Here is a 21,008-nt window from a genome sequence, read left to right on the forward strand (position 1 = left end):
TAACAGATAGAATTTCACTTACTTAACGAAAATTTAAAAGTATTTAAATATTTTAATACTAGCTTTTTATTATTTAATTTAGTTTTTATTTAATTTTATAAATTTAACCTTGTTATTTAAAAACTGTTTAAAACTTCTATGTCAATAATATGTGTGCACTTTTACAGGTGTCTGATAAAATTATTATTTGAAAATATTATATAATTAATTTGTTTTGATATAATTGGAAATCATAGTTAGTTACATGTATTTAGGTCAAATTCATATCTTTTAGCTAAAAAGATAAATATCTATTTTTTTCATATTTTCCATAATAATTGGGTAACGATAATTCATATAATTGATATAATAATTAAAACTAGATACAAAATAAACAAATATTTATAACACATAAAAAAATTCATATATAATTACCGTTAGTTAGTTGAAAAAAAATCTATATTTAAAAAATATAAAGATGTGTATTTTTTATATTTTCCATGATATTATGTTAACAATAATATTCATATCTTTTTGTTTTTTTTAAAAGCTCCTTATAATTATTTGAGTGAGAGACATAAATTTATATAACTTTATCAAGGGATTATATAAATTTATAGATATACTTTTTTTTTCTCATTCTTCATTAAGGCTACGTGATTCTGTGACAGATAATTGAAAAATACAATGCCGTGACTTTCTAACAGGTAATTGAAAAATCAACTAAAATATGAGAAAACAAAATCAGTCAATTTTGTAATTCAGGATAAATGAACAAATTTTGAAAAAAAACTTACAAATGTGAGTATTTTTTTTTCAAATTTACTTTTTTTTTTCCTTTCTAAATTTTTTTTTCTATAAACATGAGTGACATGTCCTTTGTTTAAAACTTTCCAATTTTGTTGATTTCCCTATATAAAGGAATTGGAAGAGACTGGTATAGAAAATGGAGAAAAAATATTAAAAGATATGTTTTTAGCTTTTAATTTCATAGATGTAATAAATAAATTTAGTTAAAGAATGAAAATGTTAACATTTTAACTTAACTTTAATTTTTATAATTTTTCTCTGGGAGAAATTGGATTTCTAAAATTAATTAACAATAATAAATATATATTAATTTAAAAAAATATTTTCTTTCTAAAATACATCATGCAAACGGTCAACTTAAACTTTGAATAACATCTATATCTTTCAAATATATTAAGTTTGTTGGTCAAATCTGTCGTTTACAATTTTTTTAATTTTTTTTTTTAAAATATAGAAAGAATGAATATTTTCGATGTAAGAATAATACTCATAATTATAAATTGAAGACTTAATATTTTAGAATTTTTTTTATTTTTTAAAAAATTATGCATTTTTATCAATAATTAAATAAAATATTAATTAAAATTGAGTCATATAAAACATTTTCAAAATTTCAAAATAAAATAAAAATAATATAACACTGAAAAATTGACACAAAATAAATTAACATCACTTATTATATATCTGGCAATGAAAAGTTATTATTATTACTATGCTTGATTCCGAAACCGAACCAACAACAAGTGTATAGAATAATGTGCACACACCATTGTTCAAAATAACTTTTTCAGATATTAATTAAGACATTGACCTCTTCGCAGTTGAGTATGACTAACTAATAAAGTTTGTTAAAACGATGTAACTCTTCATGAGTATGTTTTTAAAAACCTAGATTTTAACCTATTTAATTGTTTTCTTAAATCATTCTGAATTTAACTTATTCTATATATAAATAAATTAAGTTAATAAAGATTGTACTCCTACCAACATTTTTTTCACATATTTTTTAATTGTATATATATATATATATAATATTTCATATAACATAAAGACGTTATTCTATTTACTTTAAAATCATTAATTTTTTTAACGGAAAAATAATTAGCTTTAAAAGTAGTCCTTAAAAGTAATAATGACACAAAGATCGAGAGTTCCTTGCTGACCAAGGAAGCATATTACTTGTATCCCAAGAACTCACAATTGAATTCTAATTAATAAAAGAGGTAGTGTTGTATTTTTTTTTGCAAATCTTCTTTCAAATTCTCTGTTACTTTACCTATATTACATAAAATAAACAAATAGACCTAAAAATATAAAATTCATTCTACACTTACCATAATTTTTTTTTGAGAAATAATATTAGATCAATGATACTTCACACCATTTTTATTCATTTATATACCTAAAAAATTTATTATTTTATTATAATATAATATTTTATTTTAAAAAATATTATAAAATTGTTTTTTATTTGTCAAACAAACTTTATTAATTCTTAATATTAAGGCGATAATATTTCTTAATATTTAAAGCATTGATATTTAAAGAAAAGGAAACAAGGTGGAACTAGAAACATAAACATGCTATAAAACGAAGATTCTCTTCCAAAAAATCATTCTTAAGGTAGAATACTACTTTGTCTTTCTTGTTGCCATGGAACATGAGCAGAAAACCATCACCACCAAGTTCGTGAAATCCAAATTCTTCTTCCCCAAAGTTATTCGCATTTCAGCAACTGATCAAAACGCCACAGATTCCTCTAGCGAGGAAGAAGACGAAGAAGGGAGGTTTCTTCAACTTCGTAGAGTTAAAAAAGTGGTTAATGAGATAAGAATTGTGCATGCAGACGAAACAAAAGAACACGACAACAATAGTTGTTATTGTTGTTCAACCAAATACAACGAAAGTATGGAACAACAACACCACCATCAACAAAGACAGAATATTAAAGGGCACAAGTTTCGCGGCGTGCGCCAACGGCCTTGGGGACGTTGGGCCGCCGAGATAAGAGACCCTTTCCGGCGAAAGCGAGTGTGGCTTGGAACCTTCGACACCGCGGAAGAAGCTGCTATGGTTTACGACAGAGCTGCTATAAGCTTCAGAGGTGCCGATGCTGTAACTAATCTAATCAAACCGCCGCTAAAAGACAGTGAGAGTGTTGTTAAACGGACGAGTTGTTACGCATGTGCCTCACCCACTTCCGTTCTCTTGTTCCAGCCTTGGATGGAACCTTTGTCTTCGGAAGAAACCTTCAAAGAAGAGGTGTTTGATGGATTAAAAGATGAAGTTGATAGTTTCTTGTTTTCTGATCATGCTCTTTATGATCAACCTCTTCCTACTATGTTTTCTGAAGTTGATGTTTCATTGGATGAGGATCTTGAATCATGTAAATGGGATGTAGATAGTTATTTCACTGATGATCCTTTTCAATAAGGAGATGTGGATTGTTTCTGACGAACTGGGTTGGATATTCTTTTTGTTTTCTGTGAGATTTTGTATTGCTGAGTGAGAATTTTAGTCTTCAAGGGAGGACTGAGTAATTGTTAATCTGCAAGTTTAGTTTCTGCGCCAGAAAAGTTATATCTTTGCATTTAGTTTATCCAAAAAGCATGTTACCATGGAACATGATAACAAACTGTGGTAATTTTTTTTTTTGTTTTCTCTGAGACGAATCTGTTTTGTGTTACTGAGAGAGAATTTCAGTGTTCTTGGCAGGACTGATAAGTGTTAGTTTATGAATTTAGTTTCTTTGGAACAAAATTGTATCTTCGTATTTAGTTTATTCAAAAGGATGTTCTTTTTCTATGTTCTATGAAGAATTTTTATATAGGCAGATTACTGTGAAGTTCATTTTGTTATCTGCTAAGTTTTGATTGATTTTTTGGTTGTGAGATGTTTTTTTTATGCATTGTCAAAGGTTTTGGACCAACCATATGGCATTACTCATAAAGTGAGTCCACATGTCATGTTCAATGGTTGGCCACCTTAGTGCTTCAGGGCCACACATACTGCATCTAGGACTCTTGGCTTTTTCTGCCAAAATGTTTGTGGTGTGATGATTTACAGATAGCATTTCATTGGCATGTTTGAAGGCCTACCATTAATGTTAAATTCACTTTCTCATGCACTTTGCCATGTTTGAAGGACTACATAGACCTGCATTATAAAAAATTTGGTTCTGATACTTCCAAACATCACATCTTAAAACTGAGGCATGCAAGTTGGTGTGATTTATATGTAGTTTTAAATCACAAGGTAGAAGTCCTTAAAAGTGTAGAGACCATTTTGAAACTTTTATTACCTGGTTGAAAAAGGTTTGATCTTTTTTAATGAAGTTTGGATTTAAGCTCTCTGAATAAAAAAAATTATCCAACTCAATTCAAAATAGTGAAAATTCAATGTGGTCATGTATGAAGATAGAGGGTTTAAGAAAAAAAGAACAATAATGAATCAACTGTTCAGTGTATTTTTTTCAAATAATTTGTGTTTTCCTTCAACTTGAAATTTCTTCATATGAAGAAAGTATAGGGGTTTCATCCAAATGACTAAGATATTCATGTGTTCTGATTCTGTGGCTCTACAGAAAAGGTGTTCACAAAAGGGACCAATGACATGCTTCATCATTAATTTGATTACATGCCTTTTAAACCACAGGCATGCAAGTTGCTCTGATTTGGATATCATTCCCTTCCAGTTCATGGATCTGACAAAGAAAAAGTTCCCTCTTTAATTCTTGCACTCTAATCCATTTTTCTGCAGAAGGTTGACTGAACTTTGAAATCCCTTTGTTCATAGAAGATTGATTCAGCAAGCAAGTTGTTGCAGTTTCATGAAAAAAAGTAACTTTTGCACTACCTTTTAATCTAGAATTAAATAAGTACAATAACTGCTGATCCTTCCTACCTCTTCCTTTCCAATGTTCCAATGTTTTTGTCTGAAGAAATTAAGATTCATGGTTTCTAGATTCTTGGACAGAAGGCCTATTTAAGGGTCAAGTCAAGGCAATCAGTTACAATATTTTAATATTTTCATGGTTTTTGTTCTAATTCACATAGTACACCTTTGTATCTACTTCCATAGTTTGTCTTTTGAAAAGAACATCCACATGGAATTCTTCACAAGGTCACACCCATAATAGCTTATATCCTTGTCTTATTCTTTAGTAGATTCATTATACCATATGTTAAAGAGCTTAAGAAAGTGAATTTAACTTTATTTTTAATCATCTTAATTAGATTTTCTTTTACCACTATAAAAAAATTAAAATTATTTTTCGCAAGTTGCTAGTCTTTTCACTAAAAGAAAATCAATAAATAAAAACAAATTTTAAGATCATAAATAATTATTTACTACATTAACAAAATTAAATATTATTTTAACGACTAAAAGTATTATTATAATTAAAAATAATTTCTATTATTAATTAAAAATTTAAACTAATTTTTAAATTGATATCTAATTAGCTACTAAGATTTTAGTTATTAATATTAGAATCTAAATTAATTCTTACCAAAATTTTAGCTATTAATATTAAAATCTAAATTAATTGTTACCAAGATTTTGACTATTAACATTATAATCTAAATTAATTAACAGTTAAAATTTTGATAGCTAATTAAATATTAATTTAAAAACTAATTTATAAATTTTTATTAATAATAAAAACCTAGTTTAGATACTAATAATTTTTTAATCTATAAAATATTATCTAATTTATCAATCAAAATATAAATATAGTGACTAATTATTTTTTTTCTAAAATAACTTTTTTATTTAATATTTTTTTTATTTTTTAAATAGATATTGAGACTAATTTCTTATTTAGTAACTTAGTCATCTTAACACATAACTAATACGGATCACAATGATCCATCTCATCAAATATTTATTTTGTCACCATATGAATAACAATTTAAAAATTATCTGTAATTTTTTGTATTAGTATGTACAGGCTAATACCAAGCATATTTTTTAAAGTAAAAAGTAAGCAATAAAATTGTTTTCTCAACTCTGGACATACAAACATTATTAATAATTAAAAACTTGTGAAAATAACCACTTTATCCTTTTTTGAATTATTATTTTATTAGTTTTCTAAACAGATGGTTTAAAGGTCCATAAACTTACATTTCATTCATTCTGTAATAAAAGTGTAAAATTTTAGGAATAAATAAAATTATTTGAATATATGAAAATGCTATGCGTTGACTAGAAAGTACCCAAATAAATATGGTAAAAGTCCCAAATAAATATGGTTTTATGTGTGTGGCTGTCAATGAAGTGTTTCTAAGGGACCCTACCATTTGAACATGAAAGGTGGACTCAACATTAAGCCTAGTGCTTTGTTGGTTGGTCCAAAATTGAAGGACAATGTCAATGACAAGTGAAAAGTATCCCAAGAAAATATCAAAACATGGGTGTTAAGAATACCACAATTTGCTTAATTAAGCTTTCTCCAACATTAAAAGTATGTAGAAACAAATTTTTGAACAAACTATATATTTATAAATTTAATTTAACAATTGATGTAGTATAATTTTTTTTATTGATTCTTGATTTATATGTTGTAAACAGTTTGAAAAGATCCAATATTTTTTACTTGATTAATATCACACATAAAGTATATTATGCTTTCAAGAAATTTTAATTTATGTGCACTTCATTTTGTCATTTAAGTGCATACATAGATTTAATTTGACCGCTTTTAGTGGGATATTTATGGGAATTGCACTTTAAATTTTTGTGAAAAAAAGAAATGAGAATTTTTTTTAATGCATATATATATATATATATATATTAATCAAGTTTAAAATAATAGTTTTTTAAATGGGATAAAACGATACTTTTCATAAAAGGATGAGATATAAATACATGTGAGAAATAATTTCGTATGGGATAATTTGGAAAATGGATTAAAGTTGGACAAATATATGTTGCGTGTTTAAACATAGTAACAAGTAAAAACACTTTCTTAGAACTTATATATCAATCAAATAAAATACTTTTTATGATGGATTGGAATAAAATTTTTTTTGAATCATTGCACAAATGTTATATTGTGTGGTATCATGATACAAAGTGAAGGATGTGTTTGATATTTTTTCTTAAAAATGGAATGATAGGCCCTCCTTATAAATTGTCATGTTATTGTCCAATAATTACGAGGTTCAAGTTGTTTGCTAGTGGTCATGATATAAAAAATAACTTACATTGCATGCAAATGGAAGAAATACTTATAGACAATTTTCACATCCAAGTGATTCTCCTTAGTGTAAGAAAATTGACCAACTTTTCTAATTTTTGGGAGTGAGGCACGAAACTTTAGAGTTGGATTGGATACAAAATGAAATCACAAAATTAGATCATCAACATGCGTTCAAAAACAAATCCAATAACAAAAATTAAAACACAAAAAGATCGGATCGTCTAGCACAATCTGTCATAGATATTGAAGAAAAAACCTTAATTGTACAAAACCTCAGATGAATTGAGAAATCACAAGAGAATTAACTCATAAGATTTTAGCTTTCCACACCAAGAAAAAACAAAAACAATTACAAAGAAGAAAATAAAACTAAGTCTAGAGTGTGTTGTGTGGTGCTCGAGTCCCCCTTTGTTCTTCCTCTGAAGTTTCTATTTATAGGTTTCTTATCTTATTGTAATTATTGCAATTCTATTTAGTGGTTTTCGGTTACCTAACCTTAGGTTCTTTTCTGTTACCATAGTTACTTTCCGTTTCTTATTTTTTTTATTCAAAGTCTTCCTCTGTTGATTGTACTCTCATTGAATGAGAATACAAAGTATGAGTAGTGAAGATTATCCATCATCTGCTACGTAAGGTTTTCATTTTTTTCCAACTACAAACTATAATACCGTTGTCTTTATGGTATTAGAGTAAGTTGAAGAACCCGCTCTGTTTTCGCTGTGCTCATCTCCGTTAATCCTCCTATTTCTATTTTGTGTGTTCTTGTTCATTCTTGCTTTTTCATGGCTTCCTCAACTGTCAAGAATGATGATCCCGAGCCTAAGATTTCTGAAGTCAATGTTTTCAAGGATCCTTCTGGAGATCCCTCTAGTTCTTATTACCTTCACCCCGATGAGAACCCTGGAGTTGTTCTTGTTCATCCTCAACTTAGTGAGCAAAATTACCATTCTTGGAGTAGGAATATGAGAAGAGCGCTTTTTTCGAAGAACAAATTAAAATTCGTTAATGGTAGTATTGACATGCCGGAGTGCCATGATCCTCTGTTTGAAGCACGAGAGAGGTGTAATGTCATGGTCTTATCTTGGATCAATCGCACCTTGTCTACACAAATTGTCGATAGTGTGGTTTACATAGACATTGCAAAGAATCTCTGGGATGATTTGAAGGAATGTTTTTCAAGAGGCAACCATTTTCGATCTTCGATTTACTCCAAGAAATTCACTCCATCAAACAAGGTGAGAGAAAAAATAAAGCTACACAATTCTATTAGGCCCAATACATGGCCAAAAAATAAGCCCAATATAAAACCCAAATACAAGCCTAAACAAGACTCAAATACACCTATACAAATTTACAAGCCAAAATAAAGCTATACTACTCTATACAAGTTTACAAGACTAAGAAGATGAAAAAGACTCTAGAAATGGATGCTCTAATCAAAGCTATATCTTCTTCAATCTTCTTAGTCCAAAGTTATGGTGGCTTGATGGTCCTCCATCATACCCTCCCTCGTGAGAAAGATTTGTCCTCAGATTTGAAAGATGCTTAGGGGCAACCACCTTTTATTTGTTATTTCCCCCTTGAATCAAATGTCAATCTACAATAGATATCAAAGAAATATAAGATAAGCTTATTGAATAAAATAAAATTAAAACAAAAGAAAAAAGAAAAAAAAATATGGCCCTTCATTTTTATAAAAGTTTTGGAAAGAAGAAATAGGTCTATTTTGAAAAATATTTTTGTTCACTTTGTGTTGTTCATTGTCCAAGCTAGACAACATAACAAAATGTTGTTTTTGAGATTTTTGTGAAAAAGAATTAGCATTATATAATTGAAAAGAAAAATGCAAAATATTGCAATCCCTCTTTAAGGATTCTTTCTCAACTGTGCTTGTAGAAGTTGTCATAAAAGACTCTTCTTCTTTGCTAGTTTCCTCTTCTTATTTTTCAGTCAAATCTTTAATTGGCTTTTCTGGGGGATACCTATATCCGGTTCAATTCCATACACTTTTTTTTTCAAACACATCATCACAAGATTTTTTAATGCAAGGTAAAATGTTATCAATATCTGGTTGAGCTCAAGACAAAAAACTTATCTATTTTTCTCATGAGAATTTTCTCTAATATTAGCTTAACTTGTTTTTATATGTATGTTTAATCAAGTTCTACCTTTATTTTGTTGTAAATTTGCAAGAAACTTTTTTCTGACATGAACTATTTTAAATATACATTAGTGTTATACCTATTTAAATATTATGTATATTTATAATAAAATGTAGAAGTAATGATGCTTGCGTCTGTTTGACTAGACTAAGTATAACCTCGCATTTGTTTAGTCAAATGATACTGCATATGTTAAGTCAACAAGCTATAAGCCTTTGTCTCTTTCCGTCAGACGAAACTATAAAAAAAAAATTCAATCATTGTTTTTATTTATTTACTCAATTAATTGAATTCAACAAAAGATTATTTCATTATATATTCTCATTTTTTCTTTCATGATTTATTTTCTCACCTCACATAAGCATTGTTCCATGAATTTGGTAACAAATAAAAATGGAAAAACAATCAAATTTGAGTTTATTGTAACCAAATCACTATTTCTTTCAAATTTTATTGAAAAATAACTATGACTTAATTGAAATGCACAATGTTAAGATTTATGATAGAAAATAAAATGTAAATGCAAGCATCATATTCAACAAAATGTTATGCATTTGAAAGCTAACTATATGTATGCATTAAACACAAGAATTTATAGCGTTTTTCATTCACTTTTCCTTTTCTACAATTATTTATCAAACTATTAAATAAAATATAAATACATGTTATGTATCATAGAAAGTGGTATGAGAATACAAAATGTTATGCATGTACCGATATCAGGAACATGAATAAAGATCAAATGTGGATGCATATTTGAATATAATGTGTGAAGTGATACGTGAATGCAAATTTTTATGCATTTGAAATCTAACTACATAGTGATATCAATAAATATAAATATAAAAATGTTTGTTTATATGTACAATGCAAAATGGTATAAGAATAAAAAATGTCACGTATTTCAAAATTAATAAATGGTTTCATCGATATAAACAATGATTAATTAATATGAAAGATAAAGAAATCAAACGAACTTTATTTCTATCCTAAAAGGTGTAAAAGAAAAGCTATTTTATAGTCTATGAACTTTTTTATATATTTTCATAGGTGTCTCCAAATAATCTCATGGACCTATAGAGCTTAAGTTTGCCTTAAAAACATATGATAGACATTCTAGCATAGGGTATATCAAGAAGAAGAAAACTCTAGATGAGGTGATAATACAACTAAGCTTTAAAAATATTTCCAATAACAATAAAGGAAATATATTTCAATTTTGAACTTTTTAAAATTAAATAATGTGTCGTGACAACTTTCTCACCATTCCTTATGGAAAAGCGATTTGAGTAAGGAGACTTTTTGTGAAGCCTTTAACACTTTCTTAAGGAAAAAACTTAAGGGAACATTTTCAATTTAGTTGACTTTTGAAGGATAAGAGAGTGTTTTTAAGAAGTAATTTATATCTCATTAAATTACATTAGTTTTTACAAGATATAAGTGAAGTTATTTATAAAATATGATATCTTTCCTTCCACTCTAGCCTATATGATGCAAGACCAAGCTTCATGTTGGATGACACTTTGGAGAACTTCATGATTGCATTTTTTGAACTCCTTTAAAGGTCTCTTGCAAGTGATATGGGACTTCTGTTTGAGTTTCACTTTACTCGGTTTTGCCTCCTTGACCCAAATGAATGTCCAAACTTGAAATAAACTAAAGTCCAAATCTATTTACAAATCTACTATCTAAAAACTAAAAAAAATTAAACCTACACAAATATTTACAAGAGACTAAGAAGTAGAAAATTTAGCATTCTTCTTTCCCAACAACTAGGTTATTATTATTTCTTGTTCTTTAAAGCTCTCTCCTATTCAATTTTCTTAGTTTTGGAGCTTTTAGCTAGATGACTTGTCATAATGTTTTTATTAAAAAAAATATAACTTTGTATTTTTTAAATTCATCTCTTTTTATTATTATTTTAATATTTCAAATTTTCATTTTTTTCAAGTTAATTATACTATATTATTTGTAATATTCTTATCATTACCTTTATCTAACTAAATTTTTTAATTTTCATCTATTAAAAATTATTTAAATTAAAACATACAGTCATACAATGTATAAATATTGGTAGTTAAGAAAAAAAGGCCACAAAGAAGAAATCATCATAAGTTTTTCCAAACAAATTGTTAATTAAGTTGTTTTTACACCTACAAATAGCTATATAAGCTTTTGAATAGTTTTGTACATTTGTAAAACTAGGTCACCATATGTTATTTTTGGTTTAAAGTAAATTGAAAAACACCTTTTACATCCAACAAATAGAGACAACCAATGTCGATTCAAAAATTTGGCTACGCCAGATACACCATTATTGAGCCATCTACCATATATAAAACTAGCAACTAATTTCATATACACATACATTTACCCGCTTTAAAATTTCACACATCTTTAGCTAATCAAATGATCACCATCATGAGTCATTTATCTTTTTCTTATATGGTATGCTATTTTTATTGTTAATATTCTATTACTTTACCCTTTCTTTTCAATCTTATTTGATTCACATGTTTTCACAACATTTGTTTAAATCATTTACAAGTTTATCAAATGAATGACCCTAAATACATCTATTCATGGCTAATGTTATTGGTGTCTAGTGTGTGTGCAGGTTAATATGAGGACTATCTCTAAACTAACAATGATTTTTATATCAATAATGATATTGCTCTTTGGCACAACGCACTCGGTTGTTTTAGAGTCTGATGAGAATCATATCAAATCAGCTACTTTTTTGTCTGAACAATTTGAAGTGGGACCAGGAAAAGTTGCAGTGAAAACATTATTTGATATTGACTTTCCAAAGGGTCATATTGGCGTCAAGAGTTTTGACGTTGAAGTAGTTGATGAAGATGGTAATTCTGTACCTTTATATGAAACTTACCTTCATCATTGGTTTGTTGTAAAATATATTGAAAATATTACCATGTCACAATACATTAAAAAATCTCACGACCTTCGTAATGGTATTGAGTATGAAAGAAATGATGGTGCTTGCCAAGGTTTTTTGCTTCCACATTATTGGGGCTTGGGAGGAGAATCACGAGGAACATCCTCAAATCTTCCAGATCCTTTTGCAGTCGAATTAGGTAATCCTACAAAAATAAAGCATGGGTTTAAAGAAAAATGGTTATTTAGCATCATGGTTATTGATACACGTGGCGCATATGATAGAAAAGGTTGTTCAGAGTGTAGGTGTAAGCTTTTAAATCTCCCAAAGGACTTTTACAATGTCACAATGGACATTAATGGTAACTTATTGTCTAGAAATTATAAAGGAGGACTGTTTTGTTGTCAAGATAACTTACAATGCAAATTAAGAAATGGTTTTCATGGCCCAACGAGAAAGCTTTCCCTAAGATACAAAATAAGGTGGGTTGATTGGGATGAACACCAAGTTCCTCTTAAGTTCTATATACTTGATTCAGCTGATCGTGTAAGATCAAATGGTTCTACACCAATTCATGATTGCCAGGTACATTATTTATTCAATATATACCATACTTTACAAATGATAAGCTAAATTTTGAAACTGACTTATATTCCAAACAAAAATATTAGGCTATTAATTACTCTTTTCGTGGGTAAGTGAATAACACAAATTTCTCAATTTTGTTATAGGTAGAATATACTATTCCAAGAATTCATGACAGTGACTCCCCTCATGTTAAGAAAGCAAACATCCCAATAACAAAAGGTGGTTATCTTATATATGGCACTGCTCATATGCACACCGGTGTTGTGAATGCTACCTTATATGGACAGGTAATATTTGATATTTGTTGGTGTTCCTATATAGTCTATAACATGTAGATCAACTTATGCTAAATTTTGTGTGATTCATATATTCATTAGTAATAAATTTTGCTGATAAATTCTATACCTTTGTAAGAAATTGACTATTTTAATGCATCTTCTCTATATTTATGGTTTTGCTTATCTTAGGATGGAAGGGTTTTATGCACTTCAAGTCCAAAATACGGAACAGGAAAAGAAGCAGGAAATGAAAATGGTTACCTAGTTGGAATGTCAGTTTGTTATCCAAAACCAGGTTCTATTAAGATTAAAGATGGTGAAATTCTAACAATAGAATCGAGATATGAAAACAAGTTTCGTACTGGGGCTATGGGGCATTTCTACATTTACTTGGCGGAACAAATACCAAACAAAGATTTGAACATTTGATGTGAAATTGTTTATTTATCTTTTTGTGAACCTTACTTGAGTTTTGTGTAATTGTAATCCATAAAAACTTGTTCAGGATTATCACTATGAGTATTAATGTTGTTTTACTTTTAATGTACTACTTGGTTTACAATGGTATTAATCTTGATATAATGTGTCTTGTTGATGTATTATTTGCTATATATAATTATTGTTACATAACAATACAATAAAAAAAATGTAATTTGCCTATTGACTTATAACTTAAAATAAAGTTTGAGTCCAAAAATAATAAAGGATTTTTTTTTTGTCTATTTTGTATTATTTTAAATCCTACTAGTATTAACATTAGTTTTCATAATAACAATATTGTTATTGATTTATAAAATATAGACATTCAATTGGGATAAAATAAACATCCAAATGAGAAATTTAAAGAATCATTTATCTTATCTTTAAACCTATAGGAATATTGCAACTAATTTCTTTTATTTCAAAGGTTACTTCAGATAAAAAAAAAATTGCAGAATTTTTACATAATAACATTATTCTAAGACAAAACACTTGTTTTATTTGTCTCTCATGAATTAATTTAAGATGAGAGATTTAGACTAACCTTTAGGGGCTAGTTTTTCACAAAACCTGAGATGTGATCAATGCATGACATACGAAGTTCAGAGGTCATGATGTAAAAAAATCTCCTTTATTCAAAGGAGTGGAGTGCGACTAGTCGAAGCAAAGAATGTTGGCACTCTTTGAATCCTGTCGTGTGAAAATATTAAATGTCATGGAAAGTAAAAACTCCATCCCACTAGTTGTTGAACATAATCCTCAACTCAGAAGGGCATGAAAATGGGCAGAAAGACATAAGTATCAAATGAATGAAAGGCAGGAATAGAGAATATAGTCCTTTTCCTATTTCATATGTTTTTAAACTACAGAAGGAACAATATTGTGTAACATTATTCAATGTATTTTTTTATAAGATTGATGTTATACAAGTTATAGCTTTAAAAAACATTGTATTGGATGTCAATTTTTCTTTGAAGAACCCTTTTCTCTTAGTAGTTAGTGTTGAAGATGGTTGCTGCCCCTTCAAGATTGTGTTTGATGAAGACTTGTATGTAGTGTTTGATGAAGACATTTATGTACTTTCCATGTATTTGTGCTTTGCTTTAAGTATGTCTTAGTTAGTGCTTAGAGGTAGTCTAAGAGTAGCTTTTTGCTGAGTAACTCACCTCATAACCACTGGCCATGTGTTAAGAACAAGTATAAGTTTTCTAAAACTGTTTTGCACATGTTTTACACAAAAACACGTTTTACTGCATAAAAATAAATCTGTTCTTTTCTAAATGAACAGATTCATTTTCTTCACTGATGCCTTGGCTAAAGTCTTGTAAAAAATTGGATTTTGTGCATCAGGTATTTTGACTAAGTCTTTTTCTTTTCAAAACGACTGAGTTTTAAATTGTTAAACTTTCTCTGTTTTCGTTTTGAAAAATAAATCTGTTCATCTGTAAATGAATAGATTCTTTTTGCCTCTGGTGCCATATCATACTTAAACGTTTTTCAGTTTTATCTCAGCACCAGAATGGTTGACTAAGTCTCCTCACTTAACAGATTCTCTAACTGCTTTTGAAAATAAATCTGTTCATTTTATTTTCAATCTGTTCATTTTATAACAGCTTTAACTGTTTTTCAAAATTCTGTTATAAGCTGGCTTTCTATAAAATGCAAACTTGTTTTCTGAGCTTAACAACGATTCAAACAGTTTATACATTTGCAAAAAAAACAAGTTTTAACAGCAGAGAGTTAAGTGTTTTCAAGGATTAGCATTTGTTCTTCAAAGATTTCAAAAATCACAAAGTGCTTGTTCTTGGTTTGGTTCCAAAAGCTTGGTGTGAGGTGCAGCTACTGTTCTAGCAATCTTGCCTACTGGTTTAAGGCTGATCTTTGTTACCTCAATCAGGTGTAGTCGTTTCATTTCTTATTACTTGTAAAAGTTTGGTTGAATCCTCTTCTTGATAGGTGTTCTTGGAGAGTGGATGTGTGTGTATGAGTGCTGAAATAGGTTTTTTCAGCAAGAGTACCTAAGTTCTTGTAGGTTTCAAGAACAGTGGGAAGTGTACTTGATTGTACTGTGTGTTAGTGAATTCCACCTGTTGTTGGTGAAGACTGGATGTAGCTCAGGTTGAGTGAACCAGTATAATTGTTTGTGTTCATTCTCTCCCTCACTCTGCAATTTCGTTTCTGCATAATTGATAAAACTGCAAAGAAATAAATCTGTTCAATTGTAAATAAATCTGTTCTTTCTGGGCACTGTGCATACTGTTCTTGATTTCTGAAAAAGCTGTTGTAATCTGATAAGAACATACATAATCTGCTAAAACCATTGGAACAGATTGACTGTGATAGGCTGATCAAGAAACTGTCAATATCATTAATTGAACCTTAGACAATTGCTTAAAATTGAAGCTTGCTGTTTTGTGATTAAGTGTTCTTAATTTCTGGAAAATTGCTTAACATCAAGAAGAACATTCATAGTCTGTTAAAAGCCACTGAAACAGCTTGTTTGCAAAGATCACTCAATTAATTAGCATGCTATCAATTGAACCTTAATCACTTGCTTGAAATTGACGCTTGCAGTTTCTGTGTTTCACTGTTTTTTCAAATCTGATATTTGAGTGTGTGCTGCTGGAAATTCTCACTGCATAATCTTGTGATTAATCTTGCTGAATTAAAAGCTTTTCAAACAAAAACAGTGCTGAAATAAATCTGTTCATTTTTACATAAATCGATTTATTTTCTGTAAAACTGGGTTAAACACTGTTTCTGCGAAGAAGTTTTAAAAGGTCAATTCACCCCCCTCTTGAACTTTGGCACTATTAAACTCAACAGTTAGATGATATTTTTAATGCATAGTAATTGATCACTGTCGTTCCTCAACCAAATTAAAACAGTTTTAGTGTAACATAGTGTTAGATTGTCCAACACCAAAAAGATGATAATGTAAAAAGGATTAATTTACCCCAAATCGTCTCTTAACGAATATAATGTGTAAATCTAGTCTCATTTCTCTAATAAGGATGATCTTCTTTCTTTTATTAAGAGTGATGGTAGTCCTTTGGTTAAATTGATTAAGCTTGCTGTAACAACCTTTTCTATATGGATGATATGGCGTATGAGGAATTATGCTAGATTTCAGGATAAGATTGAAGTTTCTAAGGCTATTTCGGTAATTAAAGATTTAACTTGTTTAGTGGGAAATTCGTCTAATGCTTCAATGAAGAATGATATGTTGGATTTCAACGTGATTAAGTTTTTTGGTATTAAGACTCGTAGTGGGAAAGTTCTTCGTCCTCTTCCTGTTAGATGGGAATTTCCTTCACCAGATTGGGTTAAAATTAACACGGATGGGGCTGCTAGGGGGTATCCTGGTCTTGCTACTTGTGGAGGTATTTTTCGTGGGAGTATGGGAGAATTTATTGGTCACTTAATCTTATGGCCTTTTGCATATGATCTTTGATGATGTGAATCCAGTTGAGCTTCACTTTGTTCATGATGTAGTAGATTAACAACAAGTCTTCTTCAGAGAGAGTCGAATGATTGCTCCCCCTTGGTGTGATAATCCATGACACAATGAAGGTAATGAGCCGTTCATCAAGTTTCAACCCTCCAATAGAAAAGTTTCTTAACTTTGAGAGGTGGTTCTTGAGACAATTCTTGTAGCATTGCATCTTGTTGAACTCTTCTATCACCCCAAGATTGTCTTTGTTAATCCTTACTCCAAAAAATTTCAGCCCAGTTATGACAGCCCCCACATCATTGGTGATTACAGTGTCTAGCCCCTTCACATGAGAGTTAAGAGTGTCACCATTGAATTGAAGGTTGGTGTAGAATACCTTCACCAAATCTGGGTAAATGTTCTTAGAAAGCTCAAGAAATCTCTTCAGCCTTTACTCCTTTAGAAGACTTCTTACCACAGTAAGATTTTGTTGCTTCATCCATGTGAAAGAGACAATTTTTGGAGTGTTAACTATCTTCCTACTAGTTTCATGTAGGTACTTGTCAAACAATTCTGATTCTCCTGAGAACCAACCTTTAAGCTTTCAACCACTCCTTACAACCCTTGTTTTCATTCTCTTAGAGGATGAAGGAGTTGCAACCATAGTTCAGGTAGAGAAAGATGAGCACACTGCAGAAACAAACTTAGAGAAGAGAGAAAAAAAAGGAAGAAAAACATGTTGTTCTTTGTGAAAATAGCTACTAATAGCTTCACATATATAGCCACAACAATTAGTCAAAGTTGACATTTAGTGGGTTGTTTTTAAAACATAAAAGAGAATCAAATTAGAACCATAAAGCAGTTTTTTTTAGTCATAACAGAAAGTAAAGAAAACACATGCTGACCAAACTTTAAAAGCAGTTTTAATTTACAAGATTTAGAGGAATCTGATTCATAAAGAGCAATTATTACAGAGATACTTTGTATTCAAGGATGTAATTAAAGCATTGTTGACCACAAACATCACTGGGTTTGAATAGAAAATCAATTTGAAGAACATTGAATCAAAAACATATTTTACCAGTGCTGATAGAGTTGAAACAATTGGTTGTTTCAAAGAAACAATCAGTTGAATTTCTGCAACTGGTGAAAAAATTTGAGAAAACCAAATTCTTTTAACAACCATTGAATATACAAGCATTCAGGTTTTAAGGCACATAGATTTATATAGAAACAGAAGGAATACAAAGCAAATATAATCCAAAAACAAAATAATGAAAATTCAGAATTGGGAAGAACAAAGAGTTATTCTTCAAGATTTTAAAGTACACATATGAAAGCAGTACATAATATCAGAACAAGGCATTGTCTTGCAAATTTGCTTTCATGAGATCATGATCTTACTGACCCTTCATGTGGAGTTAAAAATCTGCAAAGAAAAGCTTGTTAAATCACAAGATTTATTCCCTTAAAGAACTTGGGACCTTTCATTTTAGATTTAACCTTGGAACCATCAAAATTTCTTGGAATCCATTTAAAGATACCTTTAGGAACAAGAGATTTACAAAACTTGCAAAATCTAACTGAATGGCCTCTCTTCATACAGTAAAAACATGTAACAACCGGTTGTTTCGTTCTTTTAATCGGTTGTTTTTCTGACACTGATGAAAAAGGTTTTGAAATTCCATTCTCTTTGCTTTGTGGATAAAATCCTAAGCTTACTTTTCCAAAGACACAATTTTGAGATGCAAGAACATTCTCAAAGTTGGATTTTCCAGTTGTAAGCTTATCCACTGTTTTCAAAAGGTAGTGAATCTTTCTTTCAAGATTTTCACAATTTTCACAAAACTTTGAGTTACACATGCAAGTAGAGTTCTTGTAAATCAAATCTTGGTTCTCAAAATAAACTTTAGATTTTTCCAACACAAGTTTGCTTCTTCATCTTCTGAAGAGCTAGAGGAGGATATCTCATTATCATCCCATGTTATATATGCCTTCTTGGTTTTTCCTCTTCTTTCACTTTTGAAATTATCTTTTTCCTTGCTCTCATTATTGGGGCACTCAGCTTTGATGTGACCCTGTTCACCATAACCATAACAAGTATATTTGTTAAGATTAAAGTCATTTGGCTTCTTAAAACTGTACCTCTTTGAAGCTTGGCCTTTAATCTTTTTCAAGAATTTGCTAAACTTTCTTGACAGCAAGTTCATGGTATCTTCATCACTATCACTTGAGTCTTGTTCCTTTTTCTGGTTGCCAACTTTAAGTGCAATACCCTTGCTGTGTTTGTCATCACTTTCTTGGACAACCAACCTATTCATCTCAAGCTCATCCTCCCTTAGTTTACCAAACAAAGAAGCAACTGTCATGGATGTTAAGTCCTTTGACTTTGAAATGACAGTGACCTTTGGCTGCCATGTCCTATCAAGACACTTCAAGATCTTGATGTTTAACTCCTCTTTGTCAAAGTTCTTTCCAAGGCTCATCAAATGGTTCACAATGTGGGAAAACCATTTCTGCGCATCACAAATTGTCTCCCTTTTCTGTGTTATGAAAATCTCATACTCTTGGATGAGAGCATGCTTCCTTGCCCTCATAACATGATTTTTTCCTTCATGTGTGACTTCAAGGATGTCTCTCATCTCCTTTGCTGAAGTGCATTGTGATACCCTGAAAAACTCATCACAACTCAAAGCAGAGGTTATTATGTTTTTAGCAATCCAATCAAATTTTGCTTTCTTGCTTTCAGCCTCAGTCCATTCAGATGAAGGCTTATCAATTAAGACATAATCTCTTTTAACTTGAGGAATAAAGGGACCATTTTCAATTGTTTCCCGAATACCTTTATTTGTCGAAGGCATAAAGATCTTCATCTTTACTTTCCAAAACTGGTAATTTACACCACAAAATAGTGGTGGTCTGTTTATGGAACCACCTTCCCCAAAAGGTAATTTGTCATCCATTAAAGCAGTTTTCAGAAAAATAGAACTTAAGTATTTTCCAAGAACCTAGCTCTGATACAAATTGTTATAATTCATGGCTTAAACAAGAAGGGGTTGAATTGTTTGTCAAAAGATTTTCTCAAAGATTGAATAAGAATGAAGCTTTTATCAACAATCACAAAAAAACCAATTAAGGAAGCCAATCAAAAAATGTAAAAGAATCTGTTTGCAGAATTTCAATCGGTTGAAACTTCGTCTTAATCGGTTGTTTATGGCAGTAGCAAAAACAGAATTAAATCAAACAGTTTATAAGGAGATTACTCAGCCAATTTATATTGGTTCACTCAACCTTGAGCTACATCCAGTTCCCAGAACAACCATTGGTTCCACTAGTAACCAATCCCAGATTACAATACACACAATCACAAAGAGCTGATCTTGATACCACAAGAACCACTCACCCTCTTTGCTAAACACACACCCTTAGCCAGAACATCCTCTGACTTTACAGGTTTTCACACACTTCAAAAGTTTATAAAAGAACAAATACAAGAATCATGAAAGGAACATATTACACATGAATTTACAAGAATCAAAGGGCTCCGAAGATCAACCCTTGAACCAGTGCACAACTATTTAGAAATCTTGCAAAACTTGACTTGAATCTCTTATAAAAAAAATGATTTCAATCTCATTGTAAATGTGTTTACATGTTATATTTGAATTCAAAACAGAAGCCATACTTATATCTCTTAAAACTAGCCGTTCTAGGCAGTCAATCATGAGCCAAAACAGTTTTGATCCAACTGAAAACAAATCCAATAGGTTTTTGAAAAGCTAGTATGAAATGTCACAATCAACCGGTTGAAAAGTCATTTTAACCAGTTGAATTGATTAGTCAGTTATTTAACCTAGTGAAAAACAAGTTTAAAACCTTCAAACAAGCTAAGTGACAAACAACCGATTATTTTATGGTTTCAACCGGTTGTTTTTCTCTTTGGTTAGAAAAATACTTTTCTCTTTTAAAATAGATTGAGCTAGCTTGTGCAAGGGACTATGAATGATCTTTACAAGAATTCTAAAGAACGTAGACTAAGCTCAAACCAAAAGCAGCATAGCTTCAACCTTCGTCATAAATTTGAAACATCAAAGCTCCCATGTTCTACACCTTGCCCTCTAGTCCAAGCATTAGCATAAAACTCACACACTACCTCTGGTTAATACTTTGTCAAAGG

At 30.0% G+C, this 21,008-nt stretch overlaps 2 protein-coding genes across 2 annotated transcripts; both read left to right on the forward strand.

Annotated features, from left to right (window-relative positions):
- The first annotated feature begins 2,390 nt into the window (after positions 1–2,390).
- Positions 2,391–3,590, forward strand: LOC137818789 (ethylene-responsive transcription factor ERF069). Its single transcript, XM_068622398.2, has one exon. It carries the CDS (start codon positions 2,443–2,445, stop codon positions 3,220–3,222), a length of 780 nt encoding a protein of 259 aa, XP_068478499.2. The 5' UTR covers positions 2,391–2,442; the 3' UTR covers positions 3,223–3,590.
- An 8,189-nt stretch (positions 3,591–11,779) lies between these two features.
- On the forward strand, positions 11,780–13,347 carry LOC137812925 (uncharacterized). The gene is made up of 3 exons (XM_068615186.2): positions 11,780–12,637; positions 12,784–12,927; positions 13,108–13,347. The coding sequence occupies exons 1-3, from the start codon at positions 11,780–11,782 to the stop codon at positions 13,345–13,347; spliced, it is 1,242 nt and encodes a 413-aa protein (XP_068471287.2).
- Positions 13,348–21,008: the final 7,661 nt, after the last annotated feature.

Source organism: Phaseolus vulgaris, chromosome 10, assembly GCF_051622355.1.
Source record: "Phaseolus vulgaris cultivar YP4 chromosome 10, ASM5162235v1, whole genome shotgun sequence".
Lineage (NCBI taxonomy): Eukaryota > Viridiplantae > Streptophyta > Magnoliopsida > Fabales > Fabaceae > Phaseolus > Phaseolus vulgaris.